At 34.2% G+C, this 19,853-nt stretch overlaps 2 protein-coding genes across 6 annotated transcripts; both read left to right on the forward strand.

The window, feature by feature from the left end:
• The first annotated feature begins 5,528 nt into the window (after positions 1-5,528).
• On the forward strand, positions 5,529-14,291 carry LOC108209434 (DUF724 domain-containing protein 3). Of its 5 annotated transcripts, none has more exons than XM_017380337.2 (9): positions 5,529-6,054; positions 9,168-9,584; positions 9,819-10,142; positions 11,020-11,134; positions 11,226-11,327; positions 11,405-11,607; positions 11,876-12,299; positions 13,076-13,234; positions 13,312-14,291. In XM_017380337.2, the coding sequence occupies exons 1-9, from the start codon at positions 5,608-5,610 to the stop codon at positions 13,977-13,979; spliced, it is 2,859 nt and encodes a 952-aa protein (XP_017235826.1). In that variant the 5' UTR covers positions 5,529-5,607; the 3' UTR covers positions 13,980-14,291. The 5 variants fall into 5 exon arrangements, with proteins under 5 accessions (XP_017235826.1, XP_017235827.1, XP_063943259.1 ...); XM_017380335.2 differs by having other exon boundaries at positions 5,530-6,054; positions 11,852-12,299; XM_017380336.2 differs by having other exon boundaries at positions 5,530-6,054; positions 11,020-11,110; positions 11,852-12,299.
• A 3,710-nt stretch (positions 14,292-18,001) lies between these two features.
• Positions 18,002-19,119, forward strand: LOC108206137 (probable methyltransferase PMT1). The gene has a single exon (XM_017376336.2). It carries the CDS (start codon positions 18,333-18,335, stop codon positions 18,870-18,872), a length of 540 nt encoding a protein of 179 aa, XP_017231825.1. The 5' UTR covers positions 18,002-18,332; the 3' UTR covers positions 18,873-19,119.
• Positions 19,120-19,853: the final 734 nt, after the last annotated feature.

Genomic DNA, 19,853 nt, shown 5'->3' on the forward strand with positions numbered 1-19,853 from the left:
AAGATTAGCGGGATTGAAATTGAGTGCGAGAGCATCAATGGATTCCTGAGAGTGTTAATGCTTGAGAGAGATTAACAATTGCTCTAATTACATGACTTGTTGAATTATTATACGAATGGCTATTTTGGTGTAAGCATGGTGAACCTGAATTGTCCTAGACTTTAGTTAATTGATATAAATCATCTTTATATTGCATTATTTAGTTAGTAAAAAATTCTTAAATATTCGTTTGTCTTGTGAAACAATTTGTGATAATCGGATTAAGATTCCTGAAACTTGTCTCCCTGTGGATTCGACCCGTACTTGCTAGTATCTGTTTACAACAAGCACCGTGCACTTGCGGTAGATATTATTTTACACATCAATCATCATATTTTTCTGACCTCTAATTACCTTTTTATTCCTCTGCTAATTTGTAAGTTTCGCTTTTCCCTAATTTTATATTTTCCTTCTGCTCATTTTCTATTGTTGGTTGTGATATTACATAATTACATAATATGATAGTTATTAGCATATAAATATAATTATTGGTTGTGTTAGAATTTATGTATGCTCAATGTTAATTGATATAATTTCTTTTATTAAAAGACTAAGAAATTCGTCGGATTTAGGTGATGATAGTTATCCCGCTCCGGGATTAAATGTAGAAATAAACTCTGATTCATATTGAAGTTTGATCCAAATGATATTAAAAATGATTCGCGAGAACGAAAATCAACTGAAGAATTTGATGCTGAGGTTAGAGATTGCGTTCGGGGAGAGAGTACATAAACCGCTATATATAAAATAAATGGGTAGTATGAGAATGTAAGTTGGTGTACCTATAGCAAAGAATGAATTTATTTATTACTCACCATATCAAAATAATAATCTTGTTTTGATTTGGCTTGGTCAAATCGATTGACCAATAATATGTGTATTATATATTTAATATTTAATAAAATTTTAAATAAATATATCATTAGAAAGTATATTTGATCTATTTTAAAATTTTCATTTTTAAAAATTATGAAAGAATAAGTTTTTTATTTATAATTAAAAATCGGTCAATTTAACTATTAAAAATTTAATAAAACTATTATTTCGAAACAGAGGCAGGAACATACTAATTAATGAGCATGAGAGTAAATGAGAGGTAGGCCTCACATCAAGCTTGCTAGCAAAAATTAGGACCATTTCACACCGATTCTGGACACAAAAATCAAATATTTTTTTATACATTGAACTTAGACACATAACTATTTTATCAATTTTTGATTTGTGAAAACAAATGATATAAATAATATATTTTATAATAATTATTTGAAATATTCAAAAAAAAAATACAACTACTTCTACAACTTAATTTTAGAATTAATATATTAACATCTCAAACTCATTACAACACGTATAGTTAGAAATTATTATAACCGAGTGCCACTAAATACTAAAATTATAATAAGAGCATCTTCAATGAAGCGGGTTAAAATTAGTTGGCTAAATTGGACCTGAATGATATTTTGTTAAATTTGTTGAATCTGTAGTAACAATATAAATTAATTTTATATATTTAATATTATAATTTGTTTTATACAACATCATCCATCTCAAATGTCATTACCCATCTCTATGTCAAATCATCCAACCCGCCCAATCTCTATTGGACTCACCAGAGCCCTCAGTAAAATAAACTCAAAAGCAATACTTGACTCCACCAAAACCCACCTAAATCTTGTCGAGGGCTAACTTGGGTCCATCTTCGAGCCCACAAATCTCTCAAGGGTCCTGGTCACCAGCAAGTGATTGCTGGGAGACCGTTATCTGGCATATGATTTTTCCACCGTTGGATGACTAGCTGGACGGCTGGGATTAGAAGTTAGATTCGCCACATCTAGCGGTTTTTAAGCGCTAGACGCTATACGTCTGGCGGTTAAAAACAGCTAGACGGTAGTATTTTACAATTTTACCCTTAGTACGTCTAGCGCTTAAAAACCGCTAGACGTCTTGCAGCAGTTAAAGGAAACGAAACCAAAAGCGCACAAACGGTCGAAACATAGTTCATTCAAACACATTAAGCGCAACAATCCAAATAACCACAACCACAAGCCAAGCTTTTTCTGATTTGGCTACACCTTATTCCGTCTTCAAGACATTCACAAACACATAGATATCATATTCAACATCGAAACACATATGAAACACATAGATATGCATATACAGTCAAAAACACATAGAAATGCATATACACATAAAATCGCTTCATCTCTGTGGAACCAGTTATAATCGATTATACCTGAGTAGTCAAGAAACATGAATAAAATTGCTTGCTTGTGATCACCAGAATCACACTTGATCTCACTTGATCGCCCTAGTCAGTTCAGTACTGTGTTTCGATCGTTTGTGCGCTTCTGGTTTCGTTTCCTTTAACTACTGCAAGACGTCTAGCGGTTTTTAAGCGCTAGACTACTAAAAGAAAAATTGTAAAATACTACCGTCTAGCTGTTTTTAACCGCTAGACGTGTAGCATCTAGCGCTTAAAAACCGCTAGACGTGGCGAATCTAGCTTCTAATCCCAGCCGTCCATCCAGGTATCCAACGGTGGAAAAATCATATGCCAAATAACGGTCCCCCAGCAATCACTTGTTGGGGACCAGGACCCATCTCTCAATTCTTTTTTTCAAATTAAATATCTCCATTTTCCTAAAATTATTTGTTTGTGTTTCAATTTTTGTTTAGTAATTTATATTAGAGTATATATATTATATTTATAAAGAGAAATTTTAAAACCAAAATTATTCACAGAATTAACTTTTTTTCGAAAACTAATCTTAGCTTACATGTATATATGCAGTACAAAAAATGACTGCCATAATTAAAATATTATTTAGAATATTTTATTTTTATAAAAATAAATAAGAAATAAACTTTAATAAAATCTGCCCTCTCTAAAAAAAACCTTAAAATTTTCTCTGCCCTTTTCTATTATTTGAGGGACTTCCAATGACTTGCACCGGTGGAAAACCCCAATATTTTCTTTTTTTATTATTCATGTTCCGTCTCTTGTTTTTTTTTCAATAAGTTCCTAATTTATTTGAGTTTCTTTTTTTGTTTTTATGAGAGTTTGGTTTTTGTTTGAGTTTTTCTCTTGTCATCATGTTCGGGATTATTGATATGCTGGATTTTTATGGTGTTGATTCAGTGATAAGAGTTTGTATGGTTATACATATACAATAGATTGGTCAAAACAATAGTAAGATATTTTCAACTATTTCAACATGTACATTATCTATTCAATCAATCGTTTTGTTGCCAACCTAAAAAGGAAGGTTTCTAACAACGATATAATTATGTGTTTCTTCAATTTCGATTGCGTGTAGATGTCGTATCGCATTTCATTATTGAATTATTATTTTTTGAAAAAAAATAAATTTTAATAAATAAAGATATTCGAGATCAAACAAAATGGTCATAATTATCCTCATAATAAATGTAAGCGAATTTTAAGCATTCAATATTTTTTGGAACTCGAGGGAAATTTTCATTTATAATAAAAAAGGTAGAAACATCGTGTAACAAGTCAATTCTTTTCCGAAGAAAATGTAACACTTTGAAGTTAATGTTCAAAACTGAATTTTAAAACTCGATGGTAACGCCGATGTTAATTTAATGAAACCTATTTTTTTTAAAAAATATACTACCATTTTGAGCTTAAAATTTGAAAAACCTGGAATATCTATTTAATGAACATTTATATTTTGGGAAAATAGATTTTTTTGCCACCCAACTTATTATTTGTTTAGAAACCTACCACTGAACTATAATTTTTTTCTTTTTTGCCACTAATGTTAGGTTCGGATTTTTTTTTTGTCACTAACGTTAGGTTCGGATTTGATTATTAACACTATGTTATTCTTTTTAAAGTTAATTGCATTTGGCACCCCTTTGATTTCAGCATGTTGCACATTGCACCTAATAGTTTTGGAATAAACACTATGCAGCCCCTTACTTTTAATCCGTAGACACTTTGCACCCTTTCCGTTATCTTCTGCCGTTACCGTTAACTTTTAAAGGGGCATTTTGGGAAATTTTATTATATTTAATTAAAATCAGGCCTTTATTTAAATTTTTCGACCATCTAAACGATATTTTTCGGAAATTTATTTTTCGGTAGTCTGCAATATAATCGTGATCTGTGTCTATATCTTTATATGTAGTACTCCATATGTGTCCTAGGTAGTTTATCTTAGAGGACGAGAGTACAAATTTTTTTTACTCATAAAGGAAATCTCAAAATTAACTTATGGAACTATATTTATAAAAAGTGGGAACCTTAAAATACGTGACAAGTAGTGGTAAAGAACTATAAAGTCAAGTGATACTATATATTTGTGAAGTCTTAAAATAATTCATAAAACTAAATTTTTTAGGTTCTTAAAATGCCTGTTAAACTCTCATACTTCATGGTAAACTAGCTAAGGGACATATAGATGACTGTATATAATGTTATAGACACATATCATATCATTATAATATTGCAGACTACCACTATGTTTTTATAATGCTAAAAAAATAACATATTGTTAATAATCAAATCAAAACATAACGTTAGTGACAAAAAAAATCCAACGTTTTTTTAAGGAAAAAAAAACCAACATTAAATTTTATTCAAAAAAAATAAAATAAAATAATTTTTGAAATTTTTTGGAGTCTCAAAATGCGTGTCCAACTCTCGTCCTCCAAGGTAAACTACCTAGGACACTAAGATATAGACACATATCAGATCGCCATTATATTGCAGACTAACACTATATTTTAATAATACCAAAAAAATAACATAGTGTTAATAATCAAATCCGAACCTAACGTTAGTGACAAAAAAAAGTCCGAACCTAACATTAGTGACAAAAAAGAAAAAAATTATAGTTCAGTGGTAGGTTTCTAAAGAAATAATAAGTTGGGTGACAAAAAAATCTATCTTCCCTTATATTTTCTCCGATCAAATCTTTTTAAATAATTCACCGCTTTAACCAACTCGATCTTAAAGATAAAATCGCAATATTCAAATATCCCACAAATCCCGAGATGAAATTAAGATGATATCCGCCCCGAACTAACCAAACACAAAGCTCTGTTGTCCTTTGTTTCACTTTCAACAATCCTTATCCATCCCCCAACAACAATGACGCAACATCACATGACCAACGAAGTGCGAGTAAATAAATTTGTACTCCCTCCGTCCCTTTTTATCTGTCCATTTTGAAAAAAAAACGCATACCAAGGAATAATTGATTGTATGAACTTTTTCATTAAATACCTCTAATTAATATCTTGAAAATGGTGGAATACCCCTACTTTATGTCTTGAAAACATGAATTCAACCAAATTTTAAATAAGTCAAGCCTTGAAAATTGAAATTAGGGAGATATATTTGAAAAACTATCATTAAATTAGTTTTGAAAGTATAAATAGACAGATAAATAGGGACAAATTTTTACTTTCAAAGTGGACAGATAAATAGGGACGGAGGGAGTAATATTTTGTGTAAAAAGCAATTAAAAGTGAAAAAAATTAGAGAGAAATAACCCCTAGGGTTTAGCTTGTGCAACAAATGCTCTAAAAACAAGGGCAATGGGTATAGATAGCTCTTCTAAATTCACAAAAAACGCTCGTGTGGAAGTCACATCTGAGGAAGAGGGCTTCACTGGTGCTTGGTATCTTGCAAAAATTATCGACCCTTTTCCGAGGAAGAGGCCTAATCAATTTTATGTCCAGTATGAAACTCTTTTGGATGAGAATTCTGCGAAACCCTTGAAGGAATTTGTGAATTGTAGCCTTGTGAGGCCTATTCCCCCTCAAGAAATTCAAAAGATTCAATCTTTTCAGCTTGATGATGCTGTGGATGCTTTTTACAAAGATGGGTGGTGGACTGGTGTGATTACTAATGTGTTTGAGGGGAATTCGAGATTTGAGGTCACGTTTTCAAACCCCCCGGATTTGATTGTGTTTCCAGCTGGGGATTTACGGCTTCATCGCGATTGGATTAATGGGAAATGGACCCGGCCTAAAAAAAATCAGGTATCATACAGTCCTTGCAATTCTGTAAGTTTCATTGTGTTCTTTATATATATATTTGTGTGTTTATTTGGAAATGCTGATGTTTGTTTGGAAAAGTAATAAATGTATTCTACTGTTGGAACCATTTGAACCGAACCGGTCTTATTTATTAAGATATGTGCGTGATGAATCTTCATGTGCTAGGTTTGATTGAAGATTATTAACTGATTGGACTAGACCAAACCATTCTTTTATCCGGTTTAGTTACAGGAGAAAAATTGATTGCGATTTACTAAAAACCAAACCACTTCAATGAGTTAGTTTGATGTGAAGCGTGTAGACCGAGCCGAGCGGGTCGATGCTCATGAACTGAAAGCGAGTTATGTAACTAACCCTCTTTTGGAAATTATGAATCTAACGGTGATACTTACTCTAATGAAAAGGAATTATATAATAAATTAAGTGGAAGTGATGTGTATAGTAGTCTATTTTTCCAATAATGAGTGAAAATCTAATAGTCGTATCTTGTTATGGTAATTATTAAATAATGTCATGTGACCATAGTTATAAACGTCATAGATTCTTATCGTTCTTGCTTTTTGAATTCTTTGGAATTTGGACTAAACACTGAAGATTATCATTTATTATTATTTTATTGCACAAGTCTATGCAATTAACTGTAGTGAGCTACAATATCCAACCATATCTCCATCCAAAAACCCAATGTTGTCACCACAGTGAGGTTAACTTTGGCCGGCTTGGTCTGACCATGACGCAATCCACTTTAATGATGAGCACGCCTTAAAACTTGAACCAAATTGAGAGGCACAACGTTTGCAAGGTGCAAGTGAGGCCCGTATGGGCCGAGGTGCTAAATTTAAAAACAAGAGCCAAAACAGCCGAAAGCCCAATACCAAGGTCATATTTGTTTTAGCCTAGTTATACATAAAAAGGTCCTGAATTTATATTTTGTTATACCAAGGTCATATTTGTTCTACAGGCTGCAAGGACAACTTGCACCTGCCAGTGTTGTGAAAAGCGTGCCTAGGCGAGCGCTTAGGCGCAAAGCGCGCCCTTAGTGCCTCATATATGTCGAGGCGAAGCAACTTCAATCAAGCGCACGCTTTTAGCCTTGAAGCACAAAGCGCGCTTAAGCACGAAGCAGTAGAAAAGCGCGCTTTAGCGAAGCTAAGCACATAATAAGACATTTAATGTTATGGGGCCACTTTCAAGGCCCAAAAGTACTAACCCATAACAAAAAAAGAATTTTGGGTCACTTTTAAGGCTCAAAAGTACTAACCCATAACAGAAAAAAAGAATTCTAGGCCCAAATAAGAGGCCTCGACGTTTAATAGATGAGGACGATGAAGAAGAAGAACATGAGTTTGAATTTAAAGAGAACACTTTAATACATGATGAAGAGTCAGATGACTCAGATTAGGATTTTGAAGATGTAGACTTCAGTGAAGATGACTTTGCTGAAGATTGATAAAATATCTAACTGTTGGGAGCTGGAAGCCTGGAATTCTGCCTATGGAACATAAATTTTGAATTTTAATATTTAATTTTAGGATTGTTTTCCCCCCTAAAAGTATTATTTAATATATTATAAAGGATAAATTAAGTGATTTTTGGCTTAAAGTGCTATTAAATATATTATGAAGTATAAATTATGTTATAAACCTATATACATATATCCTAAATAATAAATAAAAAAATTTGTGAAACATGTGCCTAGCTTTAAAGAAGCGCGCACCTTGCTCTTGCGCTTTGCGCTTTGCGCCTAGGCTCCAGAGAGTTTTGCGCCGGTGCGCTTAATGCTTTCGATAACACTGGGAGCTGCTATATAAATAGAGCCCAATCCTAAGCCCACATATGTTTTACGCCATTGGCCCTTGTTATAGAGAAAAACAAATGTGAGGACAAACACTAAATTTACAATTTCCGCTTAATAAATGCAGCAAAACAACCCAAAGCCCAACATCAAGCCCATATTTCAAATCAGCGCAAAGGCCAACATCAAGCTCATATATCTTCTAAGAAGTTGTTATAAATAAAAAAGAACCCGACGACTGAAGACAAACCCTAAATTCATAACACAGCCTTTTCATAATGCCGCAAAGGACGTTCTCAGCGAGTTTTTCACCAAGTTTGGCCGAGTTCGGCACGTTTTAGACCAAGTTCGGTGACGTTAGGTAATGAATTCTCTTCTTTTTTTCCCTTCTCATCTTGTAATCCTTTTTTCTTCTATTTTTAACCACTTATATGTAATCATGTATATATACCACCTCCCTAATATATATATATATATGTATGTATGTATATATATATATATATAGTTAGTTAGTTATATACTACTATTCCAGTTATATATTTTTGGCTAATCATCTATTATTTTCCGGTATATCTTTGTTATTAGTTTGATAATGAACTTTGAAAAACCAAGAATATTTTCTCATTAAAGCCCAACCAAAACAAAAGAAGAGTTTATGGTTAATGTTGTGCTCCCATTAATCGTTGCAAGGATGTTACACAAAAATTATTTTTTGCTCAATTAGTCCACACTACACAAAATTTAGCACTAACTTAGATGTCGAGGTGTAGCTTTGATAATTTGATTATTAATATATTTCCTTCCACTCATATTTTCTATCTAAAAGATCGAGACTTTTTGTTATCTGGTTAGCAACACAAAGTCTTTTCCGTATGTATGTAGGCTTCTCAGAGGCCCTTTTAAAGAAATTTATTATTTAATTTTCTATGAGTTGGTTATTCAACAACGGAAATGGTGCGATTAATCGCGATTAATCATGATTTTAACAACACTGTGTAGCAACGCCATGTGTAGCAATGCCAGACCTCTTGCTGCTGAGTTAGTAAATAGAAAATTCATGTCGTCTTGCCTCACCTTTCGCCTTGTATAACTCACATTGATGCAATATTGGTTTAACTTGTGTGCAAGTAGAGAAAATCATCTATTTCTTAAGACGAGCAAATCTTGTGTGTATTTTTGTACCTGGAGCCTAAAAGCTTTCTTGGGCACTTGACGTCTTGAGATATTCTTAATCTGCAATCAATCTAAATTGAATATTGTGATTGTGATGTTTCTTCGTCTGTTCTGATATTTTACACAGAGAATAACAGGGCTGCTATTTAGCATTGGAAAAAAGGTAGAAGTGTCTTTTTCAAGAGTAGAGCATAGTGAAGTTTGGTTCCCGGCAATTGTACAAGAAGACACAGGAAACGGCTCTTTCTTGGTAGAGTATCAGTGCCTCGGGAAGAATGGTGAACCTGAGTCTCTGAAAGTGGTAGTTGATTCTCTTCATATTCGGCCTTCTCCTCCTCAGTTGAAGGGGAAAAATTATGATCTGTTAGAGAAGGTGGACGCGTACATTGAGTTTGGTTGGTGGAGTGGAGTGTTAACTAAAGAACTTCCTGATAATAAGTATCTTGTTTTCTTTAACAAAATGAAGAAAGAGAGGTTACTTGGTCAGTCAGAAATAAGACCGCACATGGAGTGGAAAGAGGGAAATTGGTTTAGTACATCCCAGGTATGACCTCTTTTGCATCTCCTGGAAAGTGTATACTCAGCAATCACTCAATTAATCTTTTACATGTAGTTTTGTGTCTAGTAGTTATGAGGTAAAATTTATTGCTATGCATTTCCATTGAGGAAGCTAGATTCTTTGTCATGGTGATTCCTCTGTTCTAAAGTTATCCAGTTATAGTTTTTCCCCTCTAGTAGTAGCTAGAAGTTTTATGTTGATTGCACTCTGGTATTTTAGGATATCTCTACCACCCTGGATTATCAAGGACTGGCAAAGAGTGATAACCTAAATGTCCATCAGACTGAAGCGAGAACTGCTGATTTTTTAAATTCGCTGGACATTAGAACGGAGTGGGTCACTCCTTCCAAGGAGATGGAACATTCAAATAATTCCAATCTCCCAATTCTCCCAAAAGATCGTTTGTATTCATCTTTGGTAAAAGCTTCAGGTGATGACATACATTTAATTTCTAATTCAACCAATGGTGGTGCTAGAACCAGTAACATAGAGCAGTCCAAATTTAATCTGCCATCAGAGAATTTCTCGCGAGGAAAGAGAGCTGTAAGTGAATGCTATTTCATTGATTTTTCTTTAGTATATCCTTTTAGCATGATTCATGTGATACAGAGATGACACATCAGCTGTAATTTGTTTTTGAAGGACTGACAAATGCATTTAAAGTAAAAGGTCATGGCAATTGGCAAACATTGTCTTCAAGTTAGACTAGTACTTAGTACTAGTATATCTTATCTTAGGCTTACTAATAAGCTGATTTTTTCACTTCTGTATATAATTCCTCCGAATTAAATCATGCCATCTTATAATAAGTAATCTCCAGTCCTTGCATACACTGATCCCTGGTTACTATATCCTCTGGTGCTGGAACGATATCACATAAGATCTAGTTTACCGATTCTGTGTCCAAGTCTTCTTAGTGCCCGTGGAAAACTCTTTATTATCTATCTAATTAACAAAACGGACCTCCCTGTTTAGTAGTTCATTTAATTTTTCACTTATCAGAGAGCATTCCTAGTTTATACCTGTGTGGTTAATCTCAGGATTCTAAGCAATTTACGTACTTATGGAGCTTGTTGCTGTAATATAAGTGAGCCTGTTTCCAACAGTCGGTTATCGTGTAAAAGTTATATGTCTGTCTCGTCAGCTGAGTAGATATCACCTACATATTTTTTATCTTTGAATCCTTGCTTTCAAATCATTTTTGACTTGCATTGTAATCGTGTGTAAAGATGATGAAAAGTATAAACTATGTATATGATTCATGTATGAGAGTTGACATCATTGGGCATTTGGTGTAATGAACACCAATCAGATGGGACAACGATGCTTAATTTATTCATTTACTAACAAACACATGCTGGTATGAAATGGCTTTTTGCTGGATCATTGACTGATTGATACATTCTGATTGGTACTTCAGAGGACTAAACGTCACAAGGTTGATGAACCTGAGTACCATGCTCCACAGCATTCAAAAAGAAGCGTTGGGAGGCCACCAAAATCACGGATTGGTAAGCCACTAACTCTGGCTGGAGGTATTTCACTTGTGCTCTACAAGTTTTTTGGTTAAACATGTCCATATCCCTCAACAGATGACAAATCTGGTTAGTACTTTGCTTTCTCCAGATAAAGGATTTGATGAACTAGAACATTATACATCAGAACAATTAGGGAGGAACAGCAAAGTGCTGCCAATAGCTCTAATAAGCAATCCAGAAACACAAGGAGGTACATAGGGGATCTGGAATGACTAGAAAACATCACTGTTCATAGCTGTTTAATGACATTGTTTGTTGTCTCTGCAGATAAAAACGGTTATGCTGTTAATTGTACTGAAGAAAATTTTGTTCAGAAAGACTCTGTTACAGAAGTTCCAATCACTCGTAATCCAGAGAAAGAAGTAATAGAAGGCAGCCAGGCTGAAATCCTTTCTCACCCTGCTGAAGTCGTGCTAGATCTTTCTGGAGGCGAGCATCTAGTTCATAATCCACCAGTAGAGGGAATCAAGGTATGAGTGTGTAAACTAGTGTTATAGTGATACGCTTCTTGTATTCCACAATTGCTTCAAGTGTAAGTTTTCAAGGAATGCCTTGAATAGATATTCAGTCTGTCACAAAGATGGACCGTCAAACCAATGCCTGTTTACTATAATGGTTACTGTTGAGCTAGCTAAATATGCTACTCAGAGGTTGAACTTCAAACATTTGTTTTAGCTTTGTTTAAATACTTCATGATGGCTCTTATGCTTGTAGGAGGCTGATCAACTTGAACGACAGGTAGAGAGCACTGGGAAAAGGAAAAGGGGAAGACCACCCAAGTTGCAAAAGAGTCTGGAAGTTGGTCAGCTGAATGGAGGCAAGAACTTGGCAAAAGGCCCTGAAGTTGCAATGCCGAATGGAGGTGTTACTGCTCAAAACAGGTCTTTGGGAGAAGTTGTATTTCCGGTTGTGGTAGGACTGAAGGCAAAAAAGGTGGACGGTTCTGTGAACAGTAAGGAAATGATTGGAGTTGATAAAAAGATCTTAAATGGTTTAGTAGATAAAAAAAGTAAATCGAGCAGCAAGACTGAAGTTTATCCTGCAAAAAAAGATAAACTTCAAAGCAAAAAAGGTATTCAGGTTTCAGTTGGAAAACAAGCAAGAGATTCTTCAAAAAGAGGAAGGAGAACACCAATCATAGATGCTGAATCTCCAAATCAAGGTACGCAAAGTCCCTGTCGTACAACTAACATGGACTTTAAGCTACGTGATTTATATAACCTAAGTTCACTTCTTTATAAGGGGTGGAATCTTGTCATGTTATTTATTGGGGACCCAGTCAGTTTATGAATAAGCACCTAACTTTATCTTGTAACCATTAGCTTATTTGTTCTGTTTTGCGAGGCTACATCGTATCAGAATATATTATAAAATATATTGAAGGTTGAGATTTTTAAATGAGATGTCTTTCTATGTTTGGACTAGAGTATGTGTATGTATCCTTCTAACCTTAGTCTATTGGTTGGATTCTGGGATTGGAGGCAAGGATTTGACCATCCCACAGATTCTTCCTGTCTATTTGGTTACTGGGAATGAAATATCAAAGAAAACTTAGAGGAAGAGAAGGAAGACCGTGATGATGATATAGGGCAACAACTTTTTGTGATTATTTTGTAAATGGGGCAATTTTTAAATGATTATTGTTGTTAAGGATATGAGTAGGAAGCAATGAAGCATCAGCATTCATACTTGTATACGTGGAATTATGATCTATTTTATATATATAGGATTGGAGTACAGGGCAACAAATTCTTACCAGCAGTAAAAGTTTTGTTTCACTCACTCCTTTAAATTCCATCCAATTAGAAGTACTAATTACACTTATTATATGCCCAGTCAGATATTGACATATAAATTTGTCTGTTGAATCTTTTTAGGTCACCGGTTATATCCGTTTCATTGTTATTTAAATCAATTGTTTATGTTTGCCTCCCACAGATTCCGAAGACTTAAGTGCTAAAATCGTGACAGAGGTTGATGGAAAGGGTAGTTCAGTGAAAGAAGCAGAAACGTCCACTGTCCGGTCGTCTTTACATATGTCTGATGATCAACCTCTTCGCATGTGGTTGGACTGTCCAAAGACTGCTGATGCCACTAGTAAGCTAGTGTTCATATTAAAAAGGCACTTGCTCACATGTATAGCTGTTATTTTGATATATTTGTTGTTTCTGCAGGTGTCTCACAGGGTAGGAATGTTGAGAAGCAATGTATTACAAATTTTAGTAAAGATATTGTTGTCCTACCCTCTCAGTGTGATGATCAGAATTGGCCATTTGCTAAGACCAACTACTCTCTGTGGAACTCCCTCGAAAGTGAAGAGGCGTTTCGCCTGGTGCCACAGACTCCACACTTTCAGTCTTTGTTCTCACAAAGAGAGAGTTCTCGTGAAGGTGCTGCAATAGCTTCAATGGTTAACTTCTCCAATGTGTTTAAAATGGCATCCAACTTGCAACCTGATTGCCCTAGAAACACTATAGAGGATGCTCTGGAAACTCTTCTTGATCTGGAAAATGATGGGTTTATGGTCAATGTGGTACGGGATCGTTTCTTGCAGTTGCTATCAGCCAAGGACAAGGTTGAAGGATTTGTGGCCAAGGCAAAGGAAACTACCGATCAAATCGAGGAAATAGACCATGATCAGTCAATGATCGACTTAAACATTAAAGATATACAGAATCGCATACGTTTGCTGCAAGAAGAGTGTGCCTTGGCTTTGTCAAAAAAGGCAGAACAATATTCAACGATTGCTCATTTGAAATCAAAAGTCAGTGGCCTTAATGATAGCATCAGGAATGCTGAACTTGAGTTTACTGCCCTGGTAGCTACCCCTTGGCAAGTGTGATGATATTTCACTATTTTAGTGACTTGTAGAAAGTAGGCAAGTTCAAATGGAATTTCATAAGACCTACGTGTCATTCCATAAACAGGATGAAAATCCAAAATGATGACAGCTGGTTAATATGGTACTTTAGTCTCTCCCGGTAGACCTATGGGCTGGGATCTCACTTGGTGTTTTTTTTCTTTCTTTTTTCCGGTTCTCGTTGTACCCTCTTATCCTCGGCTTATCTCTTCCTTATCTTTTAGTTTGTCGTGGTGACTTCAGTAGATAGAGTATAAGCCTGTACTGTTATTTAATGAATGTGCCTTGTTTACATATTTGGTTTCTGAGAGTTTCACATGTTTAAATTTAGTTGTATGTTTTTTGGGAGCTAACCTGGCTCAGATTTTGTGTTTGTATATTTACGTTTTTGTGGTGTTTGGTCCTGAGAAAATATTTATCTGTGGGCATTGGTGGCTTATTCAAGTGTTAGCTTCTCTAGACAGAGACCAAATGCTCTAATACTTTTGCAAACACAAAACATGGAAGAAGAAGGAGACGCCTCGATGAAGCCGACTCCACCCGTCTTTCGGAGGTAGAAGTTGAAACTCAACGTGGCACATGGAAGAAGTAAAAAAAGACATGAGACCGACGAGGTTATTTAAGTCTCAAGACCGAGTAACAATCCAAAATCCATCGACTTCTTCTAATCCATTGGAAGAAAAACGTCGCCCCAGAGACAACGAGAGAACCAGGATTTCCACGAGGTAAGCCTGTTCTTTCCAGCAATATTGCTTATAAGAGAGGAATTTAGTGTCTTCGGCTAAAATTACATCATTTATAGGAGAGTTACGTGAAAACAGAATATCAGACAGAAGATACCAACTCATTGTGAATCCCTTTTGAACGAGAACTTTTTGTTCCCAACTGTATCAATATCAGAATAAGACAATCTAACAATCCTTTTTTTCTCCATAATATCAAGACCAAAACAAGACAATCTAACAATCTTACACCCCCATTCACTATCTCTTGACAAATATTGAAAATTAAACTTCGAAGAGTCCTCCGTAAGTCTAACGAGCTACTACTCAATCTTAAAAGTCCTTTAGAAACTTAACTAATGGCCTCTTGGCAATGTTTCGCTCTGAGATGGCTGAAACTTCAGTTCTATTTATACGTCGTTAAACTCCTAGAATTTTCACATTATACAGACACTTGTAATGCAACAAAATACGTTAAACACACACGCGCATATTATTCACTTTCTTCATATAAATAAATATATATTTAAATGTATGTAAAAGCAAATTTGATTGGGATGTCAAAAAAGCATCAAAGGATCATGAAATGACACTCGTGTTGAATCTCCATAAATGACTGGGATGGCAAGCAGTGACAAATGCGGGAATAAATTTTATTGAGAACGCAATAAGTTAAATAAAAATTTTACAAAAAACAGGATATAATATACTATTAGATTATTATTAAACTATATGAATAAAGAACATGCGTCTACATACTATTACACAAAGTACCTTACTATGTTTTCACTTTAATATAAACTAGCGAAAAAAGCCGCGCTTCGCGGCGACGTTATGAATTTTTTTTAAATTTAGACAAAAAAATTGTTTTAGCTACTTTCCTGTCAAACATAATAATAATAAAAAAATATTATTATTTAGGTAAAAATTAATTTGGGCCGCCCTCCCCTTAAACACAATACTAATAAATAATCTTTTTTATAAATTTTGATACGAAATAATATTATAATTCCATAAAAGTTATTTTCAATCGTGTTCCGGTTAAACATATCTTCAATATATCTTATCGAAAATAAGAATTGTATATATTACTTTACATATCTTAAATATAAATTGTATTTTATCTATTATTATTAGTTTGAATAAATAAGAAAAAAATTGTATCATCTTTAGAATTCAATAAGAAATACTATTGTATCATCTTTAGAATCAATATATATATATAAAGGAGGATGCGAGCGTCTCTAGTTTAATAAGAAATACCAAATAAGAAAAGAACTGTATCATCTTTAGAATTAAATAAGAAAAGAATTGTATTACTTTTAGAATTTTTGGACCTGATTTTTTGAATTATAATTATATTTTATCTCCGAAATTCAAGAAAATTTAGAAGACTGAATCGAACAATCCTAGAGACGCTCGCATCCTCCTTTATATATATATATATATTGACTAATCCAATTATAATTTTGATGGACTTTAATGGACTTGGTTTATATAAAATATTTATATAATGCACGTGTTCGATACTAATTTTAATAAGGATGTATATTTTTGTGTCAATATTTATATAATGCACGTGTCCGATACTAATATTAACAAGGGTCAGTGTTACAGAAATCGGGAATCGGACCTAATCGGTTGAGGTACCGATTCAAGGATTAATCGGAAATCGGAGATTAATCGGAAGGATTAATCGGAGTTAAAATCGGGTTTATTTTAATATTAAAATATTATATAATATTTAGTTATTATTATATTAGCTATTTAGTAACTAATATATTTACTATATTCATAAACTCTATAATTATTCATATTTAAAGTAACATAGTATTTTAATTTTAATAATTTATCACATATACTTCGATTATGAAATATATATAAGGATTAATCGGATTTCAAAAATCGGATCGGTGGCCAACCTTGCAGAGGATTAATCGGGGATTTATCGGTTAAATCGGGGATTTTTAGAACACCGACAAGGGTGTATATTTGTGTCGGGCATTAATTAAATCTATATATAAATACAAGCTTGTGCTAAGAATTGAGTGTGGGCTCATCCTTCCATAACCTACTACGTATCCGTGTAGGTCCGCCCATGCGAGCGCTTAAAATTGTCAATTCCATTAATAATAATATTCTTTGGAAAAAATTTATCTATATAAACTTTTTAGAGTAATTTACACTTTAAACCCCATAAGCTTAACGCTTTTTCGATTTGGTCTCAAATAAAATTTGTTATCAATATGCATCCTAATATTTAAAAAGTGTTTCGATATGCACCAATCTGATCATATTTCGTCAAGTTGACTGTTAAAACTAACAGCTGCAGGGTAAAACGGTAATTTTGTATGGAAAGAAGAAGTAGAAGGAAGTCTACAAAATTACTATTTTATCCCTACAACCGTTAATTTTAAGAGTCAACTCTTTTTAGATATCAGGGTGCGTATTGATAAAAAATTTTGTTTAAGACCAAATCATAAAACACTTAAACTTATGGGGTATAAAGCGTAAGTTAGTCAATTTTTTATTTAAATACTGTGTACACATGAACACAGTATACATTGCTTCCGAGTTCCGACTGAAATTTATACATTGTACCAATACAAAAAAGATTGATAATTCGACAAATACAGAAAAACAAAATATTAAAAACAAAACTTCCTTTACACGTATTTGTCATTTTCACCTCCCCTTTTCATCTTCCTCTGATCCTCCCCATTACTTTTGCAGCTTTGTACAAAGATCTAGCCACCACACAGTTACAGTCTTTCTGTGAAACAAAAATCATGGCAGCTGTGAACACGGAAGAGATCGAAAGAGAATGTTTCAAGAAAGGCGCTCAAGTGGAAGTGAACCTGGAGGAGCCAGGTTTCCGCGGCTCCTGGTTCACCGGCACCGTGATCCGGGCCGTCACAAAAAAAACTCGAAAGCTTTTCATTGAATTCGACACGCTAAGGTCTGACGACGGATCAAAGCCTCTTCGAGAGCTTGTAGATGTCATTCTCGCCCGACCAATTCCGCCCCGAGAGAGATTCAGGTCGTTCAAGTTCGAGGAAGTGGATGCGTATTATAATGATGGCTGGTGGGAAGGCGTGATCACAGGCGTACATGAGGATGATAGATACACGGTTTATTTCAGGCCGTCTAAGGAGGAGATTCAGTTCAGGGGGTCTGATCTGAGGTTGCATAGGGAATGGGTGCGAGGAATCTGGGTGCCGCCGCTCGAGGAGGAGGATTCCGATGAGGAGAATGATGATGAAGATGAGGAGTGGACTGGGGAGTGAAGATGAAGAAGCTTGGGTCTAGGTTGTCCTGTTTTTTTAGTTTGTTTGATTGAATTTTAGTTATGACTTGGCATAGAACTTGTACTTGGAGTTTGTTTATGCAGGAGTTTATGTAATTGAAGCTAGTTTAATCATACTCCGGTGTTATTGACTTGTTAGTACCGAGAATAAGCACACATTACAAGTGTACGTGGTGTTATTATTTAGGGCTGCCGAATTTGAGTGCAGATAAATATGTTTGGTCTTTTATTAGTTCAGTTTTACGAAATCTGCAGGCAGTGATCGGGTAATTAGTTCTAAAATTATTTTCTATAAGGTTTAAGAATATGTTAGACTTAAGGAGGGAGAATTACTGGAATCTATTGAGTCCAAAGATTTCAACCGACACAATTCGGAATGTGATGGACATGAAGGCAAACATGGGTTCATTCGGAGCTGCTTTGAAGAACAAGGATGTGTGGGTGATGAATATCATCTCTGAAGAGGGACCAAACACTCTTAAGTTGGTCTATGACAGAGGCCTGATCGGCTCAATTCATAATTGGTGTGAAGCCTACTCAACATACCCCAGAACTTATGACCTTCTCCATGCCGGGACTGTGTTTTCGGACATTGAGAAGAAAGGCTGTAGTGGTGAAGATCTTCTAATTGAGATGGATCGCATCCTCAGGCCAACTGGTTTTATAAATATCAGGGATAAACAGCATGTTATTGATTTTGTTAAGAAGTATCTAACAGCATTGCACTGGGAAGCAGTGACAGCTGCAGATACCTCTACAGAGGTGGACCAAGACGGAGATGACATTGTATTTATTGTCCAGAAGAAATTGTGGCTCACAACCGAGAGCCTTCGAACTACAGAGTAAGGGAAAATGATCCAACTCGATGTTCATGCTATACTCGGAGGCCTGACAAGCAGATCAGAAGGTTATATGGGATTATTGAATTTAATTTTGTAGCATTACACAACATTTGTTGTTTCATTACTGCCTTTTGTTTTATTCATTACAAACTTCTGAGATAGATGATAAATTATTGTCCACACCAGCGACTATAGGTGATTCTTCATTGTTTACAAAAAAGAAAAGAAAAGGAGAGAGTGAATGGGTATGAGTTTTGAGTAATGTTGGGAGCAAAATGTTCGATCTAAATTGTGAGTATCTTAGTTGTATCCCTAGTTTGTGTGATTTTGAGATCTGCTTTCTCTGCCCTTTGTAAATATCAGATCAACTTTTCTTTACTCATCTTAGGGGCTGTTTGGATTGTTGATGCAGAAATATAAAGAGGGTGAGATGTACATATTTACTCGCTTTCCTTATAGGCAGACCCAGATCAAACAAAAGAGAGACCCTGTGCTAAATTTAAATGAAGTCCTTTTTAATGAAAAAAAATATACACTACATAAATTTTATTTTATTTTAAATTAATTTGAAGCTTGAAACAAGAAAAATGTCTAATAAAACATAAATCGTCTGAGTAGCATATTTATATTTTTGTTAAATTAATTAATTTTAAATATATAAATTCATTTAACACAAAAAATAAATAATAGTTATAATATATAATATGTGACAAGAATAAAAATTATATATTAATTATTCACTAAAAATATTTTGCAAATCAATACAAAATAAATTAATAAATAATAATTAATACTAACACAAGAATATATAATATCAGTTTATATGTAATAATGATATTAATATTAATGATAATCGACTAACTATGAAGAAATATATAAATAAAAGATTCTAATCAACATACAATAATAAATAAAATTAATTATATCTCTGTGCAAATATTATGGGCCTGAAAATTTGGGGCCCTCCAAATTTTGAGGCCCTGAA

Source organism: Daucus carota, chromosome 2 (genome assembly GCF_001625215.2).
Source record: "Daucus carota subsp. sativus chromosome 2, DH1 v3.0, whole genome shotgun sequence".
NCBI lineage: Eukaryota > Viridiplantae > Streptophyta > Magnoliopsida > Apiales > Apiaceae > Daucus > Daucus carota.

Excerpts from the sequence above, each read along its gene's own strand:
- LOC108206137 (XM_017376336.2), top strand. The coding sequence starts at position 18,333 with ATGTTAGACTTAAGGAGGGAGAATTACTGGAATCTATTGAGTCCAAAG.
- LOC108209434 (XM_017380335.2), top strand. The coding sequence starts at position 5,608 with ATGGGTATAGATAGCTCTTCTAAATTCACAAAAAACGCTCGTGTGGAA. Across the intron at positions 11,135-11,225 it reads GCCACTAACTCTGGCTGGAG|ATAAAGGATTTGATGAACTA; the intron begins GTATTTCACTTG and ends TGCTTTCTCCAG. Across the intron at positions 11,608-11,851 it reads CACCAGTAGAGGGAATCAAG|GAGGCTGATCAACTTGAACG; the intron begins GTATGAGTGTGT and ends TTATGCTTGTAG.